The sequence below is a fragment of the Ochotona princeps genome, chromosome 29 (assembly GCF_030435755.1).
Source record: "Ochotona princeps isolate mOchPri1 chromosome 29, mOchPri1.hap1, whole genome shotgun sequence".
In the NCBI taxonomy this organism is placed as follows: domain Eukaryota; kingdom Metazoa; phylum Chordata; class Mammalia; order Lagomorpha; family Ochotonidae; genus Ochotona; species Ochotona princeps.
The window spans coordinates 5,105,919-5,133,906 of record NC_080860.1 but is presented as its reverse complement, the minus strand read 5'-3'; the positions used below and the strand labels follow the sequence as shown (position 1 = coordinate 5,133,906).

Here is a 27,988-nt window from a genome sequence, read left to right as displayed (position 1 = left end):
GAACCCTGTCTTTCTCTTTTCTTCCCTTTTTCCTCCTGTTCCTGCTCTCTTCTGGGGGGAAGAATTTTTCCAGGCCGCCACGAAAGACTGCATTTAAATTGCTTGTCACTCAAAACAAAGGCGCACTGCTCATTTGTAATTCGCCAGCCACCTGAGCAGGCCGCCTGTTTTCCTCTAAGCATCCACGCGCCAAAGCACAAAGATCATTTTTCTATTGTTAAAATTGTATAAGCCAAGGCTTTTTTTAGCAGTGAATACACAATTTCACTTCTCTTCTGAGGGCCCCCAGCATAAAAGGGACAGAAGGTTTTCTTTAGTGCCTTACAAACACATTTTGCTTTGGGGTACCCAGCATCGGGTACATACAATGAGTTGAAAAGCTATCAGTGATTGCACAAGGCCCTGCCTGTGGACAAGTGAGGGTGGGACAGAAGGTGGCTGTGCCGCCTAGCCCTGGATGTGGCCAGCAGAGGATGCTGCAACACGGACATCTGCGAGGTGGGAGGCGGGGTATCGTAAGCTGCCACAACCATTGCCACGGCTCTGTGCTGGCTGGTGTGTGGTCTGAGACCATGTGAACAAAGTTCCCAGGGGCCGAGGCCTCAGGTGTGACCCTGCTGTCCCAGCCAGAGGTAGGCCTTGCTGTGTCCAACTTTCTGCTTCCCTCGTCCCTGAGACTAGCTCTGGACAAAGACCATGGAGCCCCCTGGCAACCAAGGTGGCCTTCCTGTGCTTGCCCTCTGAGGGCCAGGCTCTCACTGACAGCTTGGCATTCCTGTATAGATGGCCACAGGCATGCTACCTTTCGTCTTGCATTGAGAACGTCTCAGGGCTTACAAGGGCTTCTCATGGGGACCAGGGCATCTGAGCTACTGGCTGTTGCATGGGCGACATAGAGGAGGGTACTTGCTTGAGAGGCTGAGATGGTGGCTCCAGGTCACACAGCAGAGGCAGGGGTGTGAAGGGAAAGGGAGGGTATCTGTGGCTGGAATTTGGCCACCCAAAGTGGCCAAGGTGATGTCACTTCTGGGTAAGTTAGCACTTACTCAAGTCCACCCCTAAAACGGCCCTGGTTCCCCGTTAGGTGCTGTGCTATCCAGAGCAGAGCAGGGAGGTAGACTCCTGTCTGCCTCTGTGAGGAGCTCAGAAACTACAGTGGTTTTCTCAGTGGCAGCAGGGCCACCGCGCCGGCTGCGAGACTGACAAAGGCCCCTGATGGCAGCAGTCTTTCCAGAAGCAACCGTGAGCACCAGGGCCAGAGGCTGCACATTCATCCAAACCCACAGGCCCGTGTGAGGCAGAGACTGGGCCCTCGTGTACCACCGGATTTAGTTATCAAATTGCATAGCTATTGGTTTGTCAAACCAGTCAGAAATGCATCACTCCAAGGCAACTCGCTACTGACAGAGGGAGCGGGATGGGTTGCAGGAGAGGCACTGTATGGAGACTCCACACCTTTGGCTCTAATTCCTTCTGATTATAAACCGCTCACACACACACAAAAAAAAGCAGGGTTGTTTCTGTTAACACACACACACACACACACACACACACTCCTGTTTGTATATTCGTATATACAGACAGTGACAGGAGTGACCACTTTGAAGGCTCTGATCAGGTACTGGGCACTCTGGGAATGCTTACCCTGCTGGACCCCATCAGAAATCTGTGTTGCTTTCTCCATCAGCCAGGGGAAGGTGAGACTTGGGGTGTACAGCCACACAGTGAGGGCCAGGGCAAGGACTCCCAGCCTGCATTCCAGAGCCAAAGGATCAGGTTCTGTATCACCTGACCTGGGTTCCCGCCAGAGCAGCCCCCACCCACCAAAGACACTGGCAGGTAAGACGGTGCATGTACCTGAGCATGTGTGCAGGTCCTTGTGTTGTCCAAAGGCGTCTCATGAACTTGTGCCTCCAGCCCCTCCACTTGTGTACCTGTAGCATGGGCGCTGGCCTGAGGGACCCTGGGAGTACCCATCCTGGCCTCTGCAGCCACCTGTCCCCTCTGGACCTGATAGAGGGGCGGATGTATAAAATGCACTCAGTAGATAGCCAGGCACACGGATGGGGCACAATGGATGCTGAAGAGAGTCTTAATGACTATGACTGGCAATGCACACAGCCTTGGGCTGAGACAAACTGAGCTCAACCCCACCACCAAGCCCTGGAATGCAGGGGAGGGTGCAGTGATGCCCAAGGTTGCAAATGTGTGTCACGTTCGGGGTCCAAATCCCAAGTTCAGGCTTAAGCCAATGTCTAGCATTTGCTAACACCCTAAACCAGAAGGTTTCGCCCAACAATCGAGCTTCCCAACGACTCTGGGAAAGGTGGAATCTGTGGGAAAGGTGGGCTCACAGTCACACCTGACAACAGGAGCTAAAGGAGCTACGGCACTGCTCTGAGCGCTCTGCATCTCCTACGTCTCAACCCCTGGCATAGTCCAGGGCTGCAGGTGCAGCCAGGGGCTGGGAGAGGGTTAGTACCTGGCAGGCTAGGGTGGAAAAACCAAGGCCCTGATTGGTGGCACAAATACTCCCACCATGGCTGATAGTAGAGTTCACAGACTGGGCTTCTCCACCAATCACAGCAATGGCAGGTGCAGTTATGCCCATTTCCTAGGTGAAAAAGCTGAGGCACGAGAGGTCAGGAGACTAGGCTAAGGTCACATAGCCAGGAAAGTGGGAATAAGCCCAGCAGCCTGACTCCCAAGTGGTGTTCTCAGCTCCTGCAACGCACTGCTACTGTCTACCCAAGCTGAGCCCGGCTACCCTTTAGGAGGCACATGGTCTGCCTCTGTCCCCGCCGCTTCCTGCAGCCTTCCCGTGCTCGCTTGTGCCAGGCTCCCCTGGTTTTAGGGAACAAGACATCACCTCTGGGATCCCCCCCAGCTACCTGGACCCAGGCGGAGGGCACCTGGCAAGGGCTGACACATCTCCTTGTGCTCTACCCAAACCCTACCTCCCAGCACCTGACAAAATGGCAGGGCAGACTTGTTACTTCAAGTGCAACATCTTTTTTTTTTTTTTTTCTCAGTCTCTCTCCCAGGAGCATGACAGCTGCTGTTCTGGTCCCCCTCTCCCCTTAGGTTACCCCTATACCAATACCCAGAGACAACAGGACCTAGGGACAGGTGCAAATATCATTGTGCTCCCCGTGATGCTGGGAGCAGGGCAGCCAAGCGAGGACAAGCGAATCCCATGTTTGTTTGTTTTATTATTTGCTTCTTTTTTATTTAAGACAGGAAGCCCCTGTGAGGCCCCCCGGGGAGACCCCATGGTGCCCAGCTGAGAGCCCAGCATTCAAGAGCCATCTATTTGGTGGGGAATGTGGAAATAATCAAGTGTGAGTGGCTCCTGTGAGTAACCTAATTAGCCTGCACAGCTACAAATTTTGGCTTCCGCTTCCTTTATTAATGATGAACGCCACTATCTAAGGACGCGGGCTCAGGCTCCCTGACATACGGGAGGGTGGGGATTAGGAGTCCCCCAAGCAGCCAGACCCTGGGAGTCTGGCTTGTACCTCCCAATGTGTGCACCCAGGGCCACCCATGAGGAGATGGGCTGGAAATATGGACCCTGCCTCTGGATCTGACTGCCCCTACACAGCAGGCATAGGGGACAGAGCAACAAGCCAAATGGCAAACCCCACCTAGAGGCAACGTCTCACCCCAAGGTCTGCCAGCGGGTGGCGGAGCGGAGATTGGAAGCCACGTTCCTGAGGGTGGCACTTGCTGACAATTGCATGAGAGGCTGGAGAGGGCCCAGCCAGGCTCCCGGGGTCAGGCCAGGCAAGATGAACACCCTGCTATCTCTGGGTAACCCCGAGTTGCAGGCTGTGCTGCATCTGCGGGTTTGGCTCCAATGGCAGCTCTGTCATGGGCTGCAGGAACTGGACCAGCACCTCACTCAGAAGCACCCCCATTTCCTCCTCTGTAATACGTGGGGAGTACCAGCACCTTTCTCCCAGAACTGCTGTAAAGACAAGCGACATAACCAGCAGAGACTGGAGTCACATCCCTTTGCGTATACTCGGGGGGACCCGAATGTCCTGCTCCCAAGGGACTTCTAAAAGTAACTGAGTCTCCAGTTACTTTTGCTACTGACACCTCCACTTGGGGGCCTCCAGGATGGCACCTGGAAGAAGGGTGCATGTAGGTCTTATGCCCTCCACAACCCCAACGCCAGGGACAGAACCAAGACGGAGACAGACACAGTGGAGGGTAGCACTTGTTCCCATACCCCATCACTGTGGAGAGTCACAGGTGAGGCTGACAGACAGCCCTTTCCCCAGAATCTTCAGGCAGGGCGATGGGACTGAGACGGAACGATTTCCACCCCCAGCTCGGAGACTGGCCTTGCAGCTGGGCTGCTCTGGGCCCGGCACGCAGTCCTCCCAAGCACCTGCCCATGCGTCATGAATTTCTTTGTGTTTCCCGCTAGGACAAATGCCCAACTCAAGGTGAGAGCATGCGATGGGGCTGCGACCGCACAGATTGATAGATTGCACTTCTGTGCTGGTCTGTTTCATGCTCGGTGGCTCCATGGCAAAGCAATTATCACTGCGGAATGCATAATGGCCTAATTAATAACCGACGGCAGGCCAGCCTTGGAGCCGCCATGCTTACACTGTGGCCAGCAAGCTCCTGCTTCTTCCTTTCAAACACTAGGTAGAATGTTATTCTAATTGACTGGCTGTCCCCACCGTGTGGACATGGGGTGGAGTCAGAAGCACATGAGGCCTGACGTGCTCTGCTGCCAACTGGCTGTGTGACCTTCTGCAGTGTCACAGCGTCTCTGAGCCTGAGAGTCTGCACCTGGCAGCCAAACCACCTTCCTGGACCTGAGTGGGCTTTGGGGTGTGAATGAGAGTAGCCACGAAGCCTGAGACCCCAGGGCATTTGCTCACTGCTATGCTGCCAGTGCCTGGCACACAGCAGGCATGCCACAAACAATGGCTGAGGGCCAGGACTCTGGCACCAGGATGCCTGGTTTCAGATTTTGTCTCTTGCTATAAAAGGCAGCAAGGATCCCAGTTCCGCCTTACATACCCACAATAAAGACATGCACAACAGATATGTGCCCAGTCACCTCCACAGCATGGAGTCAGCTACCCCAGAACCCAATAGCACCAAGGCAGGGTACTTCCACGCTAAGGGGATAGCATGGGTAGGCAGAGAGGGTCAGGCAGAGAGAAGAGTAGGTGCAAAGAGCCTGAGGCCGAGTGTTTGGAGCTTGCAATGAAGCATGGGAAAAAGGCAGGGGCTCTGGGTGTGAGACAAGGCATCCTGGCAGGCAGGTGCCTGTGTACAAAGGCTGCTGGCGGGGCCCGGTGCGGTTGTGGTCACTTGGGGAGTGACTCATTGGACAGAAGACAGTCCTCTCTGTCTCTCCTCCTCTCTATATATATCTGACTTTGCAATAAAAATAAATCTAAAAAAAAAAAAAAAGGCTGCTGGCAAGGCTGCACAGATAAGTCAACATGGAAGGAGATTGGTTCTGTAACACGTGTGTCCCCTGCCTCCTGCTGCCCACCTGGGGGTGTGCAGGCTCCATTCAGCCAGGATCCTCTGGATCCCCCCTACCCCTAATAAACAAGTGAGTGTTGTAGAAGCCCCTGAGGCTGAAGGTGAAGCGACCTGACCCGCCCTCGCTTCCTCCATTTATGTGACTTGAGGCTTTCTTAGCCTCTCTTGGCCCTGTTCCTGCCACCTGGGACCTGAGGAGGATTTTACAGCCACACTGGATGTCCAAGGGGCTCTTGCATATCTGCTTCCCAGTGGACACACAGCAAGGCTCCTCCTTTTGTACCCAGTCCTGAGGTTGGTGCTTTGGGGACCTCAACGTGGGGGGGATTGAGGTGTCATGTGACCTGGTCCTCTGTGCCTGTCTGGGTCTGAGGCAGGAAGGAGTAGGGCTTTTCTGGGTACACTCTTTGAGGCAAGAGCTGGCACACCTACACACTGCAGGGTCTGTCCTGAGTCACGCTTTCTTTGTGGGGCTGGAATCCTTGACCCTGTGTACCCCACTGTACCCCTGCTTTCACTTTAGCAGGGACGGGTTAAGATATCAGGGCACAGAGGAGAAAACAGCTTCTCCCAGGTCCCAGGTTAGTAAGCACTTGTGCTGGGATCTGAACCAAGGCGGGCTGGCTCCAAAGCGTGCTCCCAGCCACTGGGTTACACTGCCTTTCAAATGATGCATACACAGGATAGAGACATAAACACTCCTCATTGTGCTCTAGGCCCCCAGGATCCTGAACAGGGCTCACACATGAGGGGCTCAAAAAACAGCTCTGGAATGAGGAGACCGGCCGGCTGCCTTTTCTTCTCCCGTCTCCATATCCAGGTGACGCAGACATCCTGTGGTGGGCCCTAGAACTGAGGGGATGTGGCCCTCGGGCTCTACTATAAGCCTGTGACAATAGGAAAGGTACTGTGGCTGCTTCCTGACATGCCTCTGGAACCTGACACACATCATGATATACAACAAGTGTCAAATACATGGCACCAAGTGTAGGTCCTAGCAGAACTGAGAAGGAGGCATGGTTGGGCATGTGTGTTTGGGGGGAGCAAGTTGGAGGGGAAGTGGGATTTGGAGAGGAGAGGGCTGACCTCTGGATGGGGCTGGGTATCAGATACCCATGAGTGATCCCTTCAGGAGGCTACATCATTGCTGGTCCCTAGTGGGCTGGCCTCAGCTAGCTTTCCAAGGAAACACTGGTGGGAACCAGAATGGGCAGAGCTAGGCAGCTCCAACCCTGGGAACTACAACTATAGCCCAAAGCGAGGTTGGGGTGCAGGTCTGGAATGTTTTTTCCTAGACAGAAGACCAGAGTGCTGAATGCTCAGGTCCAACTGCTCGGTCATCACAACCACCTGCACTGGGCTTGCTGTCTCTCTGGGGGAGGCACTGTCATGGCTCCTTTGTCCAGACAGAGATGGGGTGGGGATGGGGGTTCAGTGAGAACCCTGGCCAAGCACAGAGCTGCAAATGTACACTTTTTCATTCCCTCTCCCACAAGATCTGCATGAATGAGACACCCCTGCTCACCTTGTCACCCCTGGCAGTCAGCGCTGCTCTTGGCATGTACTGAGCCCTATGGTACAGTCTAATGCCCAGCACACATAAGGTGCCCGACAAACACCCACTGCCTGGATGGATGTGTGACTACACGAACAGCCACATGGCCCGAGTCGGTGTCGGTGGGGCTGCTGCTTGTAGCTTCCACCTCGCATCTCCCTTCCTGGCCCTCCGTTCCCTGGGAGGCAGATGTGGGCGCCGGGAGATGTCGGCCGACAGAGCCAAGAGATGGATGCATGCCCGGTGGCCTTATCTCCTCACCAACCAGCCCCGCGCGGCCTTCCATAATGCAGTCCATTAAAAGGCTTGTAAATTTTCATACGTGCAAGCCTACCATGGCATCAGCACAGACTAATTGTTGTTAAATGTGCGGGAATGTTACTGCCACGCGGCTGGCGCAATCTGTCTTTGCAGGGATGGCCAGCCAGGCCCATTCCTCTGCAGGAGGAAAGCTTACAGCATTCGCACAAGGCCAACCAGCAATTCGTGTCAAAAAGATCAATAATATAAAAATAAAGCATGAGAATTCTAGTTAAAGGGAATGTCATATAAATATGTGGTTCACGTCCATGATTCCAAGATTAAAAAAATCAATCAATATCGTTCCTGAGATGATGTTATTTCTAATGAGAAATACCCGGAATAGCTGCAAATAGCTGCTTAACTGGGGGGAAAAGCATTAATAATTTACTTTATAAGGCATATGATGCCGAAGGAAGGAGGATTGCTGCGGGGTCTTAATTTGGTTATAACACGGCGTGACAGGTTCAATGACGCTTTGGCTTGCTCTTAATTCTAAATTCAGAAGGATGCCGTGTTCCCTGCAAGTTCTACCCTACGCTGGAGGGCAGGCTCCAGAGGGCAAGGCTGAATGGCCAAGGAGACCCAGGGCCATCAAAGTTATGCGGTCATCAGAGAGGAGGCAGACAGGGGGTGTTGGGGATGAAAGATCTTTCCCTTCCTGTGTCTGGCCCAGGGTACATAGGATGCTCTATTTCCTGGGCATGTCAAGTCCTGGACTGGGTGCACAACTCCCCGCATGACTCTCAGGCCTGGCCTCCCCTTGGCCCTCCTCCGGTGCATATTTCCACATGGGTCCCTCCGGTCTCTCCCATTCGGAAGTGACGTTCTCAGCTTCTCCCTGTTAGTCCACCAAGCTGAGCGGCACAGTCTCCATCCTCCACTCTGCTGCTGCAGAACTGGGTGGGCTTGGGCCAGCAGGGTCACCTTGAGCGCTAGTGGGATGCCCCTCCAAGGGGATGATGCCAGCAGCAGGCTCCCTCATCACAGTGTCTAACAGGTAGCCCTACAGGCATGATAAATGGCACTGGCAGGAGTATGGGCTGGACACACCACTCACCATCGCACACTAGGGGGCACAGCCTGAGAAATGGCTGCACATGGGACCCTCCTGATGGGGCTTGGTGTGTGCATGTGTCAGGGACTGTCAGGATGCAGCACCTTAGTTTGTGTGCTGGGAACACCGACCGCTAATCACAAAGCAGGCACCAGGTGTTGGACCTCTACCCAGGCCCTCTAAGTGCCAAGTAACTGAGGTAGATCCTGCTGTCACCTCCAGGTAAAAACACAGGAAATCGAGGCCCAGAGAGATGAAGTGACTTGCCCAAGGTCATGCAGCCAAGAAGAGAACACACTGGTGTGCAAGCCTGGGCTGACCTGGCTCCAGAGCCCACACCTGCACCTTCTATTCACCCTTCAGATGGGTCCTGCTGTCAGGGGGATCCATTTCTCCCTGGTCACAGTTCTAAGAGGACCCCACGTACAAAGAGATGGTTACGCCAGGAATGGACAAAGGGTAGTTCAGGAAGTGAGAGCAAACGATGTCAAATGGCAACCCCCAATACCTCCTAAGAAAAGTCCTATGATGAAATGTTAGCTCCAAGGGAAGGAAGGAGGCTGCAGGTAGGGGTGGGCCAGAACAGAGCACAGACATCAAACACAGATGTGGCCCTGGGTGGATGCCAGCCATTCCCTTTCTGGGCCTCCAGCTCCCCTTAAGGGCTAAGCACAGACTTGCCTCCTGATAGAAATGCTGTGAGGAACACAGGAAGTCAGTATCATACAGCAGCAGCAGAGTGGTGTGCAAGGAAAGTCAACTGGGGAGACCACTCTGACAAAGGTGGGACCCCTCAGCACCAGACACTCGGAGTTACAGTGATGTCTGGTCAGTGGGGTCACCTGGCACTTGCAGGCTGGGTTGGGTCTGATCAGCTACCAGGATCCCAGCAGAAAATGTGGGTAGCTCTCACTGCCCACCCACAGCGAGGGACACTCAGGCTGGGCTGCTTACCTCAGGCATGCTTGAGGCCTGCTGGAAGGCCTCAGACATAGCAGCTCATGACATCTTACATCTCCAGCCAGGTGGGCACCCTGGAAGCCCACATGGATCAGGCCAGCAAAGCGGCCTCGCCATTTTAATAGACAGCATAGTGTAGGGTAACTGCTTGACAAGTGTTGTACTTAATCTGTTGTTGACTGATGGGGCCATTTGCTCACCCAGTAGATGTCCCCTGGGGCTGAGGACTGTCCTGCTGGCACCATGCCTTGCTTTGCCTCCTGAACCATGTCCCTGGCAGTGGGCAGCACAGCCTTACTTCCAGGTATCCTGCAAAGCCCTAGTCCGACGGGCCTTCCCTGCTGCTTGGGAAACAACCCCAGCAGTGTCTGTACTGACTCTCATCACCCATCAGAGTTTGTCCCAGTCCTGCACCCTGATCTCCTCGGCAGGAACCCCAAGGAGAGGACATTAGAGACTGAACAGGACTGACGTAGTAGCCTAGCTGCTAAAGTCCTCGCCTCGCGTGTGCAGGGATCTCATATGGATGCCAGTTTGTGTTCCGGTGGCCCCACTTCCCACCCAGCTCCCTGCCTGTGGCCTGGGAAAGCAGTTGAGGACGGCCCAACGCTTGGGATCCTGCACTCACGTGGGAAACTTGGGAGAGGCTCCTGGCTCCTGGTTTCAAATTGGTGCAGCTCTGACTGTTGTGGCTGCTTGGATGGAAGATGCTCCTCTCTGTCCCTTTTCCTCTCCGTATATCTGACTTTGCAATAAAAATAAATAAATCATTTTTTTAAAAAAAGAGACTCTGGACAGCTGTGATGTTCCTCACCTGGACTCCTGAAAGACAAGGCCAGCCTGATGCTGAGCAGCCAGTCATGACAGCTTCCTGGGCCCTGGCTTCTGCACAGGGCAGGAATGGCTTCCTTAAGAACACCTGTCACGGGCCCGGCGACGTGGCCTAGCGGCTAAAGTCCTCGCCTTGAAAGCCCCGGGATCCCATATGGGCGCCGGTTCTAATCCCGGCAGCTTCACTTCCCATCCAGCTCCCTGCTTGTGGCCTGGGAAAGCAGTTGAGGACGGCCCAATGCATTGGGACCCTGCACCTGCGTGGGAGACCTGGAAGAGGTTCCTGGTTCCCGGCATCGGATCGGCGCGTACCAGCCCGTTGCGGCTCACTTGGGGAGTGAAACATCGGATGGAAGATCTTCCTCTCTGTCTCTCCTCCTCTCTGTATATCCGGCTTTCCAATAACAAAATCTTTTCAAAAAAAAAAAAAAAAAAAGAACACCTGTCACTGTCTCTCTGAAGTATGGAGTGCCCAAGGCTGAAATCTGCCAAAAGGCTAAGGGAAGGAGCAGAGTGAAAAGCAGGGAGAAGGCAAAAGCCTACTGTGGATTTGGGGTTCTCCGGTCACCCACTGCTATGTAACCAACCACACCAAAGTGAAGTGTTGCGGTCACAATTATTCCTGGTTCTGTGGCTTGACAGGGCTCAGCTGGGCAGTTCTCTCTCTTTTTTTTAAAAAAAGATTTATTTATTTTTATTACAAAGTCAGATATACAGAGAGGAGAGACAGAGAGGAAGATCTTCCATCCTACGATTCACTCCCCAAGTGAGCGTAACGGCCAGTGCTGCGCCGATACAAAGCCGGGAACCAGGAACCTCTTCCTCCGGGTCTCCCACGTGGGTGCAGGGTCCCAAAGCTTTGGGCCGTCCTCGACTGCTTTCCCAGGTCACAAGCAGAGAGCTGGATGGGAAGTGGAGCTGCTGAGATTAGAACTGGCGCCCATATGGGATCCCGGGGCGTACAAGGCGAGGACTTTAGCTGCTAGGCCATGCCGCCGGGCCCTGGGCAGTTCTCTTATCTCTCAGGTGGTCATGACTGGGTGGTAGCTGGGCTGGAGTGGGCTGACTGTCCAGTAGGCTTGACTCCCACATGTCCTGTGGTGTCTCAGCCCCCAGGGCCTCACCCAGTGGGGAACCTTTGGCTGGGTTTGAAGAAGTAGGAGGCAGAGCTACCAGGCAGGCAACTGATGTTCTGTTTGACAAGAATCTGAGGGGCCCAGATTCTGAAGATGGAGACAGACACGACAGGTGTTGGTGGGGCATGCAAGGATGCAAGGTGCACAGAAAGGGAGGTGTGGCTAGGACTGCTGTCGGCATGAGGTAGATATGCCACTCTAGAAACAGGCTGAAACCTCTGGGAGGGAACCCACAGGGGCTTTCCTGGGGTCCATGGACATGACTGCAAGCACAGGGACTCAACATTTGGGGCTGTTCTTGAGGATGTGGACAGCGTACCTCTGATCCTCACAAAGCCTGGCACTCAGTTGGTGCTGCACTAACATTTGCTGAGAGAACTAGCATGGTGCCAGCACGAGGGTGGTCCTGACCCCTTTGGAAAGTCCTTCTGGCCATAGCCCTCACCCAGAGAGGCTCCAGGGGAACACCAGCACCTATCACACAGTCTTGTAGCTGTAGGCACTCAGTTTATCTTGGCTGAATGAATATACAACTGCTCAGACTTGCGGGAGTTGAGTCTTAGCTCCCCCTCTCTAAGTTCTAGGAGGTCATCAAGTGCCACTCTCCAGATCCTGGACTGGGGAGAGGGGTGATCTCATCCCTGGCAAATTCTGGCACCTGCCATGCTAAGAACGCAGGGCCTGCCAGCCACTAGTCGCATGCACGGCATCTCACAGAGATTCACAGATGAGAAGCCCATGGCTCAGAGACCTGGAGTCCCTGGCTGAGGTCACACAGGCTCCTCCGAGTGAGGAGGAGTGGACTTGGACTGTATCTGACCACCGAATTCTGTCTTCCTCTGCTGCGGGTCAGCAGGCCATGTCAGCCTTCCTGCTTCCCAGATGGCCCAAGGAACATCTCCTTTCCAGTCCAGCCTCAAGGGGCCCCACCTTGCAGGCTGTGTCCCGGCCATGGGGAAGAAGATCTTCACTGTGGCCATTTGGGCTGGCCTCGTGGCTGGGCCGGAGCACGCACAGCCTGCACAAGTTTCACTTCAGATTTAGCATAACAAAACTTTTAATTTAGATGTTTTCATCTCTCTCTCCAAGAAAAAATAAGTTTAAAATAATGACTGTAATAAATGAAGGTAATTAATTGTAGTTTGTTCCTTTACTGTCTAGTCAGCTTAATTTTACCTTTTCAACTAATAATGAGAAAATAATTTTTGTGCTCGGAGGGTTAATGATATGTAACTGTGAGAACTGCTAATTGCATGTTGCAATCCATCCATCAACAACCCCATCTGTGTGGCTTGATTATGTTTGCTAAATTATTGCTTTGAATTATCTTTCATAAAGCAACTTTTGTAATTAGCGGGGCTTTCGTCTTGCTCTTTTCTCTGCCACGCAAGGAGATCCAAACTTTGGCCATTTCAAGCTGTCTCCGAGAGATGCCACTTTCCCCAAATGTCTTTGTTTGCCGGAGCAGGGAAATCATCGCGGTCCTTCAGGCAGTCAGCACGGGGAGCTTCCTGGATTCACAGCAGGGCAAGTGTGCTTCCTTCCTGCTTCTCCCACACCCACACCATGTGGACAGGCACAGGCATGGTGTACTTGGAAAAACAGACCCCGAATTCTCCCCCAGCAAACAAAGGCAAAAGGGATGCCCAGGCACTGGTGGTATGGAATTCTGGAATAAACTTGCATGGGGTCAGTTGTAATGAGAGGCTGGCCCCTGCAAAGACTGGGTGGCGGCGGGACGTCGGGCCCTGGCATTTTACAGGCTGCTTTATGGGCCGCAGGACGGCGGCTGCCCGGGGGAATGTTTTCCAGGAGGTGATTAATGCTCGCTTGGGAATGCATAGCTCCAGCCCAGAGTCTGGCAGAGGGTGAGAGGGAAACGGTGTGAAGAATGAGCCCTCATTAAAAAAATTAAAATGAAAATCATATTTGGATTATAAACAGCCCTGCGTGCATGGCTCGTTCTGGACGAAGATGCTTTTTATTAACACCTTTCTTTGGCGGCTGTTTCTCCCTTGCGGCGCGGGAAGGGACACAGTGGCCACAGTGGCTTAGTCAATACATCATGGGCAAAGCAGGGGGTTTTGGAATAAGAGCCCAGACAAATGCAGTCTTTTTAGCACATTAAAGGGACGACGGAAAGCCCTCTTAAGAACATGAGCGGGATACTTTGGAGATGCCAGCCATTAAAACAGTCTTCAACATGCCAACGTGTTGGACACAAGGACTCGGCTTCCCTTTCAGCTCCCCTGAGACTCCCTCAGCACCCACAAGTGTGCTAGACACCCCGTAGACCACCTCCATGCTGCTTAGTTCTTGGAACTCTGAGCCAAAGCTCAGAGAAGTTAAGGAAGCTTTCCCCAGCCACACAGCGTGTGTTGGGGTCAGGGCTGAGGTTCTAGGCAGGCCTGCAGGGGACCGACCTGCCCGGGCTGTCCCACCTGCTCTGGGGTCTTCTGCTGATCAATGCCTGCCACAAACCTTTAATTATCTGCCCTCCTGAAAAGATGACTCAACGTGAGGCCTGCTCGGGTGTGGACAGAAAGCTCCTGGTTCTTTGGAAGAACAAAGGTTTGGATGCTTGGTTAGCAGAAGCTGACTCCAGCCTGGCTGTTGAAGAGGTCCCTAACAAGCACCACAAGCTTCCCTTGACCCCCATGCTCCCGCCAGAAGCACTTGCTAGTACCAACTATGTTCTGCCTCAACCTCAGCCTTAGAAGGGAGTGCGATCAGGAAACACACACACAGAGGCCAGGTCACTCCCTGAGGCCCCACGGCCACTGAGTGACGGCGGCAGCCTTCAGACTTCAGCCAGGCCCAGCCTTGCACCCTCTTGCCAAATGGCACCTGCATTTCTTTCCTTGTACTCTGCCTAGTTCTCAGAACACAAAGATCTGGAGTGTCTTAAACCCCATTTAACAGACAGATAAACCGAGCTTCGAAGAGGCTAACAGAAGCTCTGCTTAGGCAGAGGAAAGATGACAAAAGGATACGGTCTACAAACAGCCTGCTGGGACTGGGCATGGGTGGTCAGCTGCCCAACAGCCTGTGTGACAAGCAGCTCCTGGGACCGGAACTGCTCGATTAGAGCCTCTGCTCCTCGTTTTACTTTCTTTTTTAAAAAACACAAAGCCAAGGAAATACATCCTCTTTTTGTTTTGTTTTTCCCCCTCCCGCCTGGGAAACCTTACAAGCAAATGAATCAATACCGGATGGCCCTATGAATAAATAAGCACATCAGTCAACTTGGTAATAAAATGAAGGGATGAAAAATATGGAAATCAGCGACATTTATGTAAACCCAGTTATTGTTTACTTTCATACTGCCTCGTGCACTTACCGTGGCTCCAAAGCCGCAGATAAAGAGAAGGTGGCGCTTGGAGGACGCCAGACTTGAAACATGCCTTGAGGTCAAGTTCTTCTGGGGTCTGTCCAAGCTCACTGGGTCCAGAAAAGGCCCCTCAAGATGGAATATTTCAGCGGTGGCCTCCCTGCCACTCCCCAACCCAGGGAGATTCCAGTCTTTTTCTGGCCTAGCCTCTGTGCCTGCCAGGTAAGTGGACATTCTCAGAATCCTGGTCAAAGGTCAGCGGACGGGAAACAGGCGGAAGCACCAGGCTCCAACAAGGTACAGGAAGCAATTTTGGCTGCTGCTGCAGGTTGGTGGGAAAGGGTGTGACCCACGTGCCTTTCAAGTTAGAAGAATGGGTGGCACCCATTTGGACCTAGCCGCGAAGATGTCTGAAAGGATCCAAGCAGAGCAGAACGCCACGGTCACCTAGCACAAACTTCCCCGGAAGGCCAGGTGGTTTGCTCAAGGTCACAGGCCTGACTTGCAGCAGAGCTATAGTGTATGGCTGGGCAGACCAGGGACAGGGAGGTTCCATTGGATGAGGGAATCTCTGGAGATCCATCAGACACAACTGACGGCCCACCTGTGTGACAACACCCTAGGAAGGGACACCATGGGGAAGGGGGCAGAGCTGGCATGGGGGCAGGACAGCTTCTCCAAAGCTCTCAGGGGCTGCTGGTCTTGTTCTGGCAACTGCTGGTGGGATAAGATAGGGAGCTGGTGCACTTTCCTGATATGCAGCCGTGGCCTTGGGTCTTACCTCAGCTTGGAAGCTTTTTAGTACAGGAGCCACCATCTCTCTGATTTCCTGAAAAAGAGATCAGTGAAGAATTCACCACAGTACTGGGAGGAACACCCCCATGGCCCTGCTCATTCTCGTCTCTGTGGTCAGTCTTTCCCCAGCACGTTGTGTGTGACCTGCCTGCCGTGGGATTTCCTAAGAGGGTTTCTGTTCTGGAAAACTGGACTCCTACACCCAGGGGTGCTAAGCCCAATCGGCTGGGATGCTCATGTCCAAGGTTGCTGTTCTGCAGGACCTGGCAGTCGCCAATGCAGCACATCCTGGGAAACTCCGCAGCAGGGTGGGGAATGGTGCTTCCCAAATGGGTCTGGCCATGGAATAGTCCTGCTGGCGGTGTGATGTGAACAGGTGGCCCATCACAGGGTTCCCTGGGCTGGGGATGCAGCAGGTGGCTCCCCATTCCCCACACTGAGGAAGACAACAGAATCCCCCATCCTTCAGATGTCTCTTGGGCTGCCTCCCTCTGTGCCACCTCTCCTGCAAAGGCTGCTCTATGTGTCTGAGCAACATCATGGCTCTGCCTCTCTCCTTCCACTCCAGTGTGTGCAGCCTCTGGGCGCTTAGCTGCATTCTCCCTGCTCAGAGGATGGCCCCAGGTTGTCTTCTATTGTCAGATTCTAATCTGACTTCCCTATGTGACCTGGAGGCTCCCAGCCCCAAGGGTGCACTCAGATGAGTTTTCCTCAGCAAGCTAGGGCAAAGTCTCTGAGAATCCAAGACTCAACCTTAAATCTCTTCAATTTCTTTTGAGACCCACCAGGAACCTGCCAACCACAACCAGCCACAGTATGGAAAGTCCCCATGGGGGGATGGAGGGAGCTTGGGTGGGGGAGGGTGGCAGAGAAACAGGAAATGGAGAAGGGACAGATGGACATACATTCTGATAAAGAATATAAACGCATTAATTATGAAGATAAGGTTGTCTGGCCCTGGAAAAGCCTCCTCTTTTGGGCCAGAGGTACCTTTCCCTTCCCCCGCCCAATGTCTGCTCCCAGGTTTCGGAGAGTCATTGCTGCACTGACACAAGTTGGGGCCTTCAGAGAGCCATGCATAGTGCACACGGTCGTAGGGACCACAAGACTTAGCAATGGAAAAGGAAACCTATGAGCCCTTAGGCTGCAGCTATGAACAAGTGCCTACCAAGGTCAGGCAGGCAGGAGACCCCAGGGGGCGGGGCTGGAGGGCACAGAGCTGCCTAACACCTGCACAGCTGGAGTTGTTGAGCGCCACCTGGACACTTGGGTGGGGACCTTGGAGAGCCTCCAGAGTCAGACGATGCTGGGAAGCTGGCTTGGAGGGGTCACAGATTGGCCACTTCTGGAAAGTTTGCAAAATGTCCCAGACCAAACAAAAGCTGTGTCGCAGGAGAGCTCTGGGTGATATATCAGATCACCCAGATTCAGGAGACATTAGCCTGGAAGCACTTGGCGAAAAATGTAGTTAAAAGATATGTTTATTTTGGTGCAAAAATAGTTCAAAACATAAGCATGTTTTTTTTTCCTCCACAATATGCATTTTCCATGAACTTTTGGAAGATCCCTGGTACTCCAACGAGCCTTGGAACCATCTATCTGCTTCCTTGAATTCACAGAGGGAGAGACTGAGGCTCCCAGAGGGACTGGCCTGCTCATGGCCAATTGAAAGATGGTGGCACAGCTAGAAGGTGAACCCAGGTTGATTTCTTTCACAATCCTTCATTCAGGAGAACTAAGGATTCAATTCTGAGAGCCGGGGGGGAAGGGTGGAGGTGGTACTGGCACCACTTCTGGAAGCCCACTGCCTTGCCTGCTTCCTGTTGGCAGCAGCTGGGCAAAGGCAGCAGCAGCAGGTGAGTGGCACCAGCCAGATGCTCTTAAATACAGCCCTGGCATGACTCTTCCACCAGGAGAAAAGAGTTCCAAAAATGAGGATTTTTCAGACGTACGACTATAATAGGAGTGGAAACTTATTCCTCCTAATTACATAATTGCATAATTATGCAGTATTAAAATTATGTAAGCTGAAGTTGGAGGCTTAAAACCTGGCCTGGATTTTTCTCATTACCTGGGGGTTCCTGTGTGGGCCCCGGGGGCGTGGGGGCGTGGGAAGGAGGATGAGACGGAGGGTCTCAATGGAGCAGAGGGAGAGGGCAGACGAAGCTGTGAAGATGTGAGGGCAGACTGGGCTCTACTTCCTGGAGGCAAGAGCATCCGAGGTACCCTCATTCCCAAAGAAAAAAATGAGCTTGAAGGCCAAGCCATGCTCTTTTCTCAAGGGGCAGGGAGGGCCCTGGACAGTCTCAGAGTCCAACCAAATGCCTGCTTCGGCTTTTCGGAGCCCTCAGATCTGAGGCTCACACCCTTTTTTTTTTTTTTTTAAATCACCTCTCTGAGTCACTAGCTCAAATTCCTTCTACACTGATTCCTAGTCCTGTCTCTTGCACTGGAAGAACCACAGGCTTCTATGACTGCTGGGAGAAGATTCCATAGCTGAGAGACCAAGGGGAACCTGTCAGCTCAATTTTCCTGTGCTCATGGCCGCTTCCGCCTCTCCTCCGACTCTCCAGGACTCCTCCTTCCTCAGCAGGACAGCAGCGCCAGCCTCCTGGGGATGTGCACAGGTGGATCGGACTGGCGGATGCCTGGATGATGACCCAGCACATCTGGGCCAGGTCGGAAGGGCAGAAAACTCCAGTGCCAACCTTCTGCCAACATGAGGGAGATAGGGGACTTTGGAGATCATAGATGGCTGTGTTCCATAAGAGCTCTAGGAGCCATGTCCCTGTCAGCATCCTAGGGGTCAGGGGGCTTTACTTTTCCTCTTTGTGTTAATTATTCCCGTCACTGCTCCTGCTGTCTTTAACTTAAGCAGCATCAGGGGGCGGGAGAAGAAGCCAGGGACTGGAACTGCTCATTACTCAGGAATCCAGAGGAATGGGTGCCTTGTGTGAGGGTGGGAGCTGCGGGAGGGGAGGGGGGATGAGACGGTCTTTTTCGATCTGCGAGCCAAGGAAGGCCACAGCTGCCCCCTGCTAGACGCTGGTAGGAAAGCAAAACAAAATCAAGACCGCCAGACAGATCGTGTCTGCCACCAAGGCCAAGTGTTTGGCTCAGAGATGAGCTGGGGGAGCAGTGGATGCTGCCTGAAGCTCTCAGCAACAATGGCTTTCCTGGAGAAACGGTTGGCCCTGGCTGTGCCGGAGCACCACGCGCCACTGCGCCAGGAAGCACTGGAGGATTCGGCGTGGTAGTTTCTCCTTGTGGCTAATTAGCTTCTTTTCTTGTTAGTCACTTATGTCGACAGTTTTCAAAATATAGTTTGAACAGAGAAAAATGTGCATTCCAACTGAGTTAATTCTATAACAGCAAATATACTGTACCTCAGGTACATTTTTCTTAAATTCCCGGCGGAGTTCAATTAAATGTTTATGAGAATGTTCACTCTCCTCCTGCCGCGCAGACAGCTCAGAAGCAACGGAATTAAGCTCCTTCTGGAACAATAAAATAGAGAAAGAAAGAGAGGGAGAGAAAGAAAAGAGTTTTTTTTCTTCTTTTCCCTTTTAAAATCATCACACAAAACAGCATCCTGAGCAAGTTTTCTTAACTTACAAAGCTGAGAAAAGACAAAGTATTGACTCCTGGCACAAATGAATGATTTACAAAACTGGATACGTAACAACAACAACAACAAAAAACCCCAAAGAAAACCCAAAAAAACAAAACCCAAACAAAACCCAATTCCTGCACAGTTCTCCTGCACAAGGACAGTTGGATCAGAAGAATCATCTCTTGGGCCCGGCGGTGTGGCCTGGCAGCTAAAGTCCTCGCCTTGAACGCACCGGGATCCCATATGGGAGCTGGTTCTGATCCTGGCAGCTCCACTTCCCATCCAGCTCCCTGCTTGTGGCCAGGATGGCCCAATGCTCTGGGATCCTGCACCCATTGCGCTCACTTGGGGAGTGAATCATAGATCTTTCTCTCTGTCTCTCCTCCTCTCTCTATATATCTGACTTTGTAATAAAAATAAATAAATCTTAAAAAAAAAAAAAGAAGAACAATCTCTCGAGGAGTTGGGTGGAGTTTTTCTTTTATCTCTTCCCCACCCCCTGCTCCACCTCTTACATTTCCAAAGGAGTGATGGCATAAGCTTGTCAGTAACTGTAGAAAACATCTCCGAACCGTGTCAAAATAGTAGAGTGTGGCATATTGTATGGCCATATTATAGAGCAAGAAAGTGCTGTCGACAGCTTTCATATATCAGCTGTGGGAACGCTTCCAACTATGACTTACTTATACTTAAAGGTTCATAAATACGCCTTTTAAGATATAGATGGCTTTTTAATTTCAGTGGATTTTGGAAAAATGAAGGTGCCAATAAGAAGCACACTGACCTTTTGTGTACCCTGCAGTAAATCATTTAAGGTTCACTTCAAGTATAAGAAATATTTCACTGAAGATTCCCTGGATTCAGAAGAAATGGGTTGGAAAGCTCTGGCCCTGCCTGTGTGCAATGGTGGTGGGAGCAGTGAGGGCGGTGGGGACGGTAGCAGGGGGTTCTTTGCTGGATAGAGTTATGAGGGGATAAAAAGTGAGGGACAGAAGGGGAAACACCCCGCAACTCCTCTCAATACTGCCTACTGGCCTAGTGAGCGTATGTGTCTGATCGCCCCTCGGGGCTTTCTTCACTTAACGGCGGCAGTTGCACAAGGGGAGTACAATTCACCACGAGTTGTCAGGGATTTCATTTGCATAATTCAAGAAACGCTCTGTTTATGTGGTCTGCTGCTTTCTTGCGCCATCCTGAGATGGGCTTTTTTTCTGGACCATAACTCGAGTATTTCTGTATATATCACCTGATTATATTTGCAGCAATCAAGCCCTATAATTTCCTAAATCCGGTGGTGCAATAAATTTCTGCAATCAGATTTATTAAAAACACACACGCAGATGCGGGAGTGTGTTTCTAGGGTGAACTCTTTAATCTAACATATGTATGAGGAGGCCTGGCTCTGTGCTGAAAGACCCCATTTGTCATTGCTAATACACATTCATCTTGCACACACAATGAAACACTTTCACCATTAGATAATGAAATAAAAGTACTATTAACCTGCTGCAAATCCTTTTCCCTCTAAGAGATGGGATGCGTGGCAATTGTCTTAGATCATGTCACAGAGTAGGTAAATCTGCTCAACAGCAGCTCACCCCCAGCACCACAAACCCAGTATCACAAGCCTGGGACGAGAGTCTCTGCTCCATGGGGCCTTCTAGAGCAATCCGGAGAGGAAGTTCTATACCTAGGAAATGTCTAAGACCTCCAGAGAATCATGAGGGCAGAAAGGAGAAACTGGAGGTATAAAAGTTGCTGTTCAATGAGGCAGAGCCAGTGAACAGGTACTGTCCATGGTTCTGAAATCGATCCCTGTTGGAGCACTGGTCTGCTCAGAGATGGGGGTTGCCGGCTGAAAAGCTCCACAGATTTTTTTTTTTTGGGAGAAAAATATGGATGGTTGGTTATCTTTACTTAAAGCTAACCTTAATTTATAATATGCAAACCACAATTGCCCACCACCACAGTATTGGGTGACTTGGAAGAGGTGGGTGTTCAGAGGGTAACAGTGGAAGAATCAGCAGTTGGTGCAGCCCAGTGGATAGAGCTTACTTGGCAGGAGAGAAAACAATTATGTTTTTTGTCTCTCTTGAAGACAAAGATGTGATCTGCACACTGCTGTAGGACAGACAAAATTGAGAGTTGGGTTTTAAATGTCTTGGTTTTGGGGTGATTGTACTTGTGACACTGTGCTCTTGTCTAAGGGACATTGTAACTCTGCCACAACTGAGATACTTGGTGGGGCTGGGTTTGACTCTCAAGAAATACACCTAACATGGACTCTGCAAGGAAATCTAGGGCAGGGGAAGGCCAACTCTGTGATGTGCTGCCCTAAACCATTCCATGTGTGGACTCCCTGCCTGCACCTCCCAGGCTGCTGGGGGTGCACATCTGATAGACGGGATGTTTGTTGCATCCTGCACCAGGGAGAACAGAGCAAGGCAAGGCAGGGGACTTGAGCAGGCCTTACTGCAACCCAAGCTCTTGGTGTCTTTCCTGTTCAGGTCAGAAAGGCAGAAAATGTCACAGACATTTGCGTTCTTCTCAGCTTTGCTAACTCTATCCTTATCTTTTGATATCCTAAGTTCTTGCTGCATTTCTATGGTAAACACCAGCGAGTGATAACAAGAGTAAAGAATGCTGATAGGCATTTGGTCGATCAGCTAAGGTGCCAGTTAAACAGCAGCATCTCACAGTGGCGTGTTGGGTTGACACCAGCTCCCTGCTAATGCAGACCCTGGGAGGCAGTATGGATTCAGTTCTCAGCTTTCAGCTTTGGCTCTGTCCTTGCTGGTGAGGGCATTTGAGAAGTGAAATAGTAGATGGAAGCTCTGCCTCTCTATTCTTCTTATGTAAATAAACACTTATAAAAGTATTTAAAAAAATCTAATTCCCATTTAGTGCTTACACGGGTCAGGTCTGTGCTAAGCTCCTATCATACATCATCTGACAGACATATTAAATGTCTGTAAGGGAAACCGTCAATCCTAATAATTCATGTGTGCATTATCTTCTTGATAAATTATAAAAGCAACTTTTTTAAAAAAGGATTTATTTTATAGATTTCAAAGGCAGAGTTACACAGAAAGAGAGAGAGAGAGATATCTCCCATCTACTGGTTTATTCCCTAAATGAACGCCATAACTTGGCTGGGCCAGGCTGAAGCCAAGAGCCAGGAACTCCATCCAGGTCTCCCATGTAGGGGGGCGCAGAGGCCCAAGAAGTTGGGTCACATTCCAGTGCTTCCCCAGATGCAATAGCAGGAAGATGGGTTGGAAGGAGAACAGCCAGGACTTAAACCTGTGCCCGTATAGGATGCTGGTGTCACAGGTGGTGGCTTAAATTACTGCAATCACAATGCCAGCTCTTACAAAGGCAAATTTCAAATAACTTGCTCTACTTCCCCATTAGCTGGTATGTGTTCAGAGCTTGTTTTAAAGGACACAACACAAATGTGTAAAACATTAAAGCATGGTAACAAGAGTTTAATAAACGCTGGCTGATATTAATCTTACAGTTAGATAAACTTGGAGCTCAGACAACACCCCACTAGACAAATGATTCCAAGAGTTTTTGGATTTCACGAATCAGTAAAAGTCTTACTGGAAATGGTGTGTGCTGGGGTGGGGGCAGGGGGAGAAGGGTGCAAAAAGAGTAATGCCGCGTTTGACTGAAATAGTCAAAGATGCTAAACTCCACTGGTTTGCGCCTCTTAAACCAGACACCTGGATGTCAGCCAAGTAAGGACAAGGATGAAACTGGAACATTTAAAATTAAAAACCTCATGGTAATGTACATTGCTATGAAGAAACAAAAATTCTTCATGGGTCTAGAGTTAAAAGACACACACAGAGCTAACAAGGCATTTGAAAATCACACAGAAATCAGGATGCTCCTATACCCTGGCTCCCCGGCCCCTCTCCCCCAGCCCGGTGGGGGTAGCCTTGCTTCACACAGCCCCAGACTCCCAGCCCAGCCCAGCCCAGGCGGGCAGCCGCTCATCTGATTAACCGGCCAGCAGCAGCAGACAGACAGCCCGGAGCCCGGCGCAGACCATTCAAATAATGATCATCATAAACAGCCCATTTGCAACTAAAAAGAAATAATTTTAATGAGCTTGAAGCAGATGATGGATGCAGCTGAGGCTCGGGCCAACGTGTGCAGAGCCAGGGAGCCAGGCCTGAGCTGCACCCACCATGAGCCGTGCAGGAGGAAACGGGGCTCTGAGGAAGGGGCGCTCAATGGCACTGGCAGTACCCAGGGCCCAGCGTGTGCCCCAAGCCCGAGAGGGTCTGCCACCCAAGAGCTGAGCGATCCTGGCACTCAGGTCTCAACTCATTCTGAAAACAGGAGCCAGAGGAAACCTTCAACGTGGCCTGGCTCATTGCTGCCAGAACTTAAGATGCATAAGCCCTTTGCGTGGATTTTGCCATGTTGACATTCCATCTCACTACAGTTCTATTATTGTGCATCCTCATATGGACTCCCAGTGTTTTATTTGTAACCAAGATATGCCCAGTTTTAGGCTCAGCGTTAAGCTCAATGAATTTTCACCACTGGCCAAATGGAGTCAGGGACTGTTCACATTTCCAGCACCTTTGTGTCCCCTTCTAGCTACTCTCTACCCCCACCCCCATAAAAATAACCATGTTTCTGGTCCTAGCACCACAGTTAAATTTGCCTGTTCTTTCTCTTTATATATAACTGAGCGTCAGTTTCTGTGTCTGTAATATGGGGATAAAAATTCATGCTTATAGTGCTATTGTGAGGACTTTGCCCCCTCAAGATTTAGTTACTTATTTGAAAGGTAGAGTGACACAGAGATTGGCACAGGGAGAGAGAGAGGGAGAGAGAGAGCGAGAGCTAGTTCTTCCATTCTTTGGTTCACTCTGAATGCTTGCAACAGCCAGGGAAGGACCAGGTCAAAGCCATGAGCCAGAGAACTCTGTCCAGGTCTCCCATGTGGATGGTAGGACCAAGCGCCATCTACTGCCTTTCTAAAGGCATTAGCAGGGAGTTAGATCAGGAGTAAAGCAACCTCTCCCCTGCTGGGTCACTACTCATACTGGAAGCATAATAACTGGGACTGGGGGCAGACCAGGCTGGGCAGGGCTACCTGTTGGCCTGCATGTGAATTGGCTTCGGTTGAGAGCCAGGCTGGGCTGACTGTATTCACTGGTGCATGCATAAGCCAGATTAAGTGAAGGCTGGTTGGGTTTTGCCATAGCACTGGTTGCCAAGTGCTGGGACTGGAGGCAAATCCTGACAAACTAGACTGCAGAACCGCCTGGAGAATGCAAGATCTGGGACTGGGAGTGGGCCCAGGAGGGAAACTGTGCACACCTCTTTGATGGATTGCAACTCCCACTGGTGAGCATGAGAACTAGGGTTGGGGAAGGGCCTGGTCTGACAGGTGGTTGCACTGGCCAGCATGAGTGTGGACTGGACAGTTGGGTTGGTTGGGTTGAACTAGGCTCCAATGCCCAATGCCCAATGATGTGTATGAGAGCTGAATGGGATGTGGGACAGACTGGATCAGTCTGCTGTACATATTGGCAAGCACAAGAACCAGGGCTCAGGGCAGGCCTAGTAGGGGTTACAGGGGGTCACTCTGACTAGGTTACAGTTCCCATTGCTGTACATGAGGGCCAAGTGTGTAGTGAGCTAGGCTGGGCTGAGGCACAGCATCCACTGGTATGCATAATAGATGGGGTTGGAGACAGAACTGACCCAGCAATTGCAATTGCCAGTGCATGCATAGGTTGATGTGGGTGACAGACTGAGCCAGACCCTCTACTGGCAAGCGCATACAACAGTCAGGTCTGGGATTACCTCAGACGAGGTCTCTATGGGGGTTCCCCATCTCCCCACAACTGAACCACTGGACTCAGAACTCCAACCATGGGGAGAACTGTAGGATCTGTGATCTGACTGTGGAGTGCACGTGTCAGAGCTGGGCCTCCTCAGTGGCTTACATGGAGCAGTGGACGATATGCCCAGATGCCAACGGAGGCTATGGCAGTCCACTGGGGCCAACAGAGGACATCTGGTACCATAACAGAGGGTGGAGGGCAGAACAAATTGATCAACTACCCCAGCCAGGCATTGACAGCAAATATCTGGGCAAATGGAGACTCTAAGGTGGACTAGGTCAGCCAATGGAACTCGGAAGGGTATCCTCATTCTTGTATCAGTGAGACAGACAGCATTTCAGAACTATCAAATCAGTTAAGCAGAACCCAGGGATCCTGGGTTGATGCCATTCCTCATCCCCAGGTACTGGGGCAGTTGGGAGGCTGGGTGTGGCTTCTCTACTTGTCTCCCCCTTCCCCTAGATACAAGGAAGAAGAAAAAGAAAATGTGGAAAAATGGTCTCATCCACTTTCCCCTAACCCTTAATCCTTTCCACCCTGACAACTGTAAACATTATCGAAAATAAAACTAAAAACTTTAAAAAAAGGTAGAGCAGCCTAGATTGAGACTGACATTTCATCATGGGGTGCTCGTATGGCAGTCCGTGGCTTGACCCAGTGGGCCACAGTGCTGATCCCTTGTGAAAGCTTCTTAACAACCAGAAGGTAAGAGCAGCAGAGTCTGGGATCTCAACCCCCGCAGAGGGAGGTCCCTCCAGTGCAGAGACTGTTCCAAGAGCAGGGCGTCTCAGGATGCTGAAAGCAAAGGGACTGTTGCTGTCTGCAGTGCGGCAGCCAGGAAATGGTGCCTCCAGAGGGGCTTCAGTGGGTTCTAGGTGGGGAGAGTTGGGGACGACCTAGGATGGAGGGCACATACCGGCCTGCCACCAGCAAGGAGACGCGACAAGACAGATGGCTCTGCAGCCCGCCAAGATGGATAACTGCACAGTGGCTGAGAGACAGCCTGGGTTCCCAGAGCCATCCATCAACAGCTGCACCGTATGTAAATTCTCACACCAAGATGTATTGGGCCAATTATTGGAGGCTGGGGCAAGGGGCGGCACCTACACTGAATGGGTCTCAGCTAGGCTGGCTTTGCTGCCTTCTGCCAGCCTCAGGGTGATGGGTGATGGACAATTCAGGCTCAGAAAGCCCTGGAGGGGAACGGTGCCAAGCTTTGGGGCCTGGTTGTGAGCTGAGAGGCTGGCAATGACTGTGAGGCAAGCTTCCAAAGTGGTGACCATCCTGGTGCAACAGCTGCCCAGAGAGGGCCTCCTGGCACACAGGAGCTCACCACATTCTCTCGCTCCCGTAACCTGCAGTGCCCAGAGCACAGGGGAGCCTCCAGGAATGTCTGTTGATGGAGTAAAGCGATGGTTTTGCCATGCAGATACCATGTGACACACGGTGCTACTGGCCCAAGTCACCCACTGTGGAATGGCATCATAGGGATGCCAACCTATGCATTTTGGGTCCTTTCTTGTGGGTGTTTTCTAGCAGCTGCAGCCCACCTACTGACAGACCAAGAATCACACAGCTAAAGACCAGCAGTATGGCAGGGCCGGCTCAGTCTGTCTATCTATCATGTCCATCTATCCACCCATTACATCTTTGGAGCCTACAATGTTGCCAGGGCAAGAGAGGCCCAGGCCCTGCTCTGTGGAGCATTTGGGAAACAGGTCGCCAGTCAAGGAAACTGCAGGCCACGAGCCCTCAGAGCAGCTCCCAGTTCTGTCTTCCTGCAGATCCAGGCAACCGTGTGCTGTCAGTCTGAGGGAGGCTGGGAGCCGGACATCCCTTGGGGTACTGCTCCAGGGTCCAAGCTCCTGGCAGCTCTGGGAAGGGCTGGGGGCTCAGGGCCAAGGTTGGTTCTCGGGCTGGGGCTACTGCCAATCCCGAGGCCACTAGGAGGAGTGCAAGCTACTTTCCCTGACCTGGGATGTCATCCGGCAAATAGCCCTTCTTCACCATTTTCCCCCTCATTGCTGCTACCCCTGCGGGTCAGCCACCAACATCCCACAGTGACCACAGAGCTCTCTGCTCTCATGTTTTCCTTCCCTGGCACCCATGCACTCATTCACTCACTCATACCCTGCCTCTCCTTGCTTAAAACCACTCCATGCCCCTCCAGTCCCCCACTGGTTCATCACCTACTTGGTCTTGGATTTCGCTTCCTGCTGTGTCCCATTACTTACTCTGATACGGCAGCTGGGGGCCCTGGTTGGCTCTTTATAAGGTTTCAGGCACATTCCTGGCCCAGGACCTTTGCACCGGTGGCGGCCTCTGGCTCCCTCTGGCTGTTTTGTTTGCTCCATGGGTCTTTTCCTCACTTCTTCAGGGTCTCAGCTCTTATAGCCACTTCCCCCAGAACCTGTGCCAGCGTCCTGTGTAAGCCATCAACACCTCCTCCTGACCTCCCCCATGCGCTGCTCATTTTTCTCCATAATTCTCTTTGTTGACACATTCATGGAGTCACTCTATGAGTTAGCAGCCTGCTTCTGCTGACTGCCCCTTCTAGGGTTCCCTTCAGAAGGACCAGGTTTCTGGATCGCTGCCATATCCTTGATGCCCTGCACACAGTAGGTGCTCAACATTCAGCTAACACGAGCTGAATGCTGGCTCCCATCCCTGCTCCCATCAGGAGCTCTCCTGCCTCAGGGCCTGTCTCCCTCCAGCCACCATGCCCTGAGCATTAGGCAGACACAGCCCGCTCCTCCTGTGGGTGGGACCTGGAGGTGGCTGTCCTTGACAACGGATGCCAATCAAACCTCTAATTATCTCACAGCTCCCTGAAACCCGGGAGCCACATCCGATCACTTCCTCTTGGCCTTGATTGCGGCTTTCTATTCTGGAGATCTCGGAAGTAAAAACCCCCACAAACACCAGGGAAACAAGTAGCTCCCACTCTGATGGAGGGGCTGGGGACCCCCACAGTCCTGTTCAGGCCTGGCAGTACCTTCCTAGGCTCCCTG

General features: G+C 51.9%; 1 protein-coding gene across 3 annotated transcripts in view; it reads right to left on the bottom strand.

The window, feature by feature from the left end:
- Positions 1 to 27,988, bottom strand: part of CUX2 (cut like homeobox 2) — a 211,929-nt gene that overhangs the window by 49,555 nt on the left and 134,386 nt on the right. For all 3 annotated transcript variants that reach the window (XM_004595299.3, XM_058656781.1, XM_058656780.1), the window contains exons 2-3: positions 18,875 to 18,985; positions 15,475 to 15,522 (exon numbers count right to left, since the gene is read on the bottom strand). In XM_004595299.3, coding sequence (XP_004595356.2) covers positions 15,475 to 15,522; positions 18,875 to 18,985 — 159 coding nt within the window. The remainder of the gene's footprint in view (positions 1 to 15,474; positions 15,523 to 18,874; positions 18,986 to 27,988) is intronic.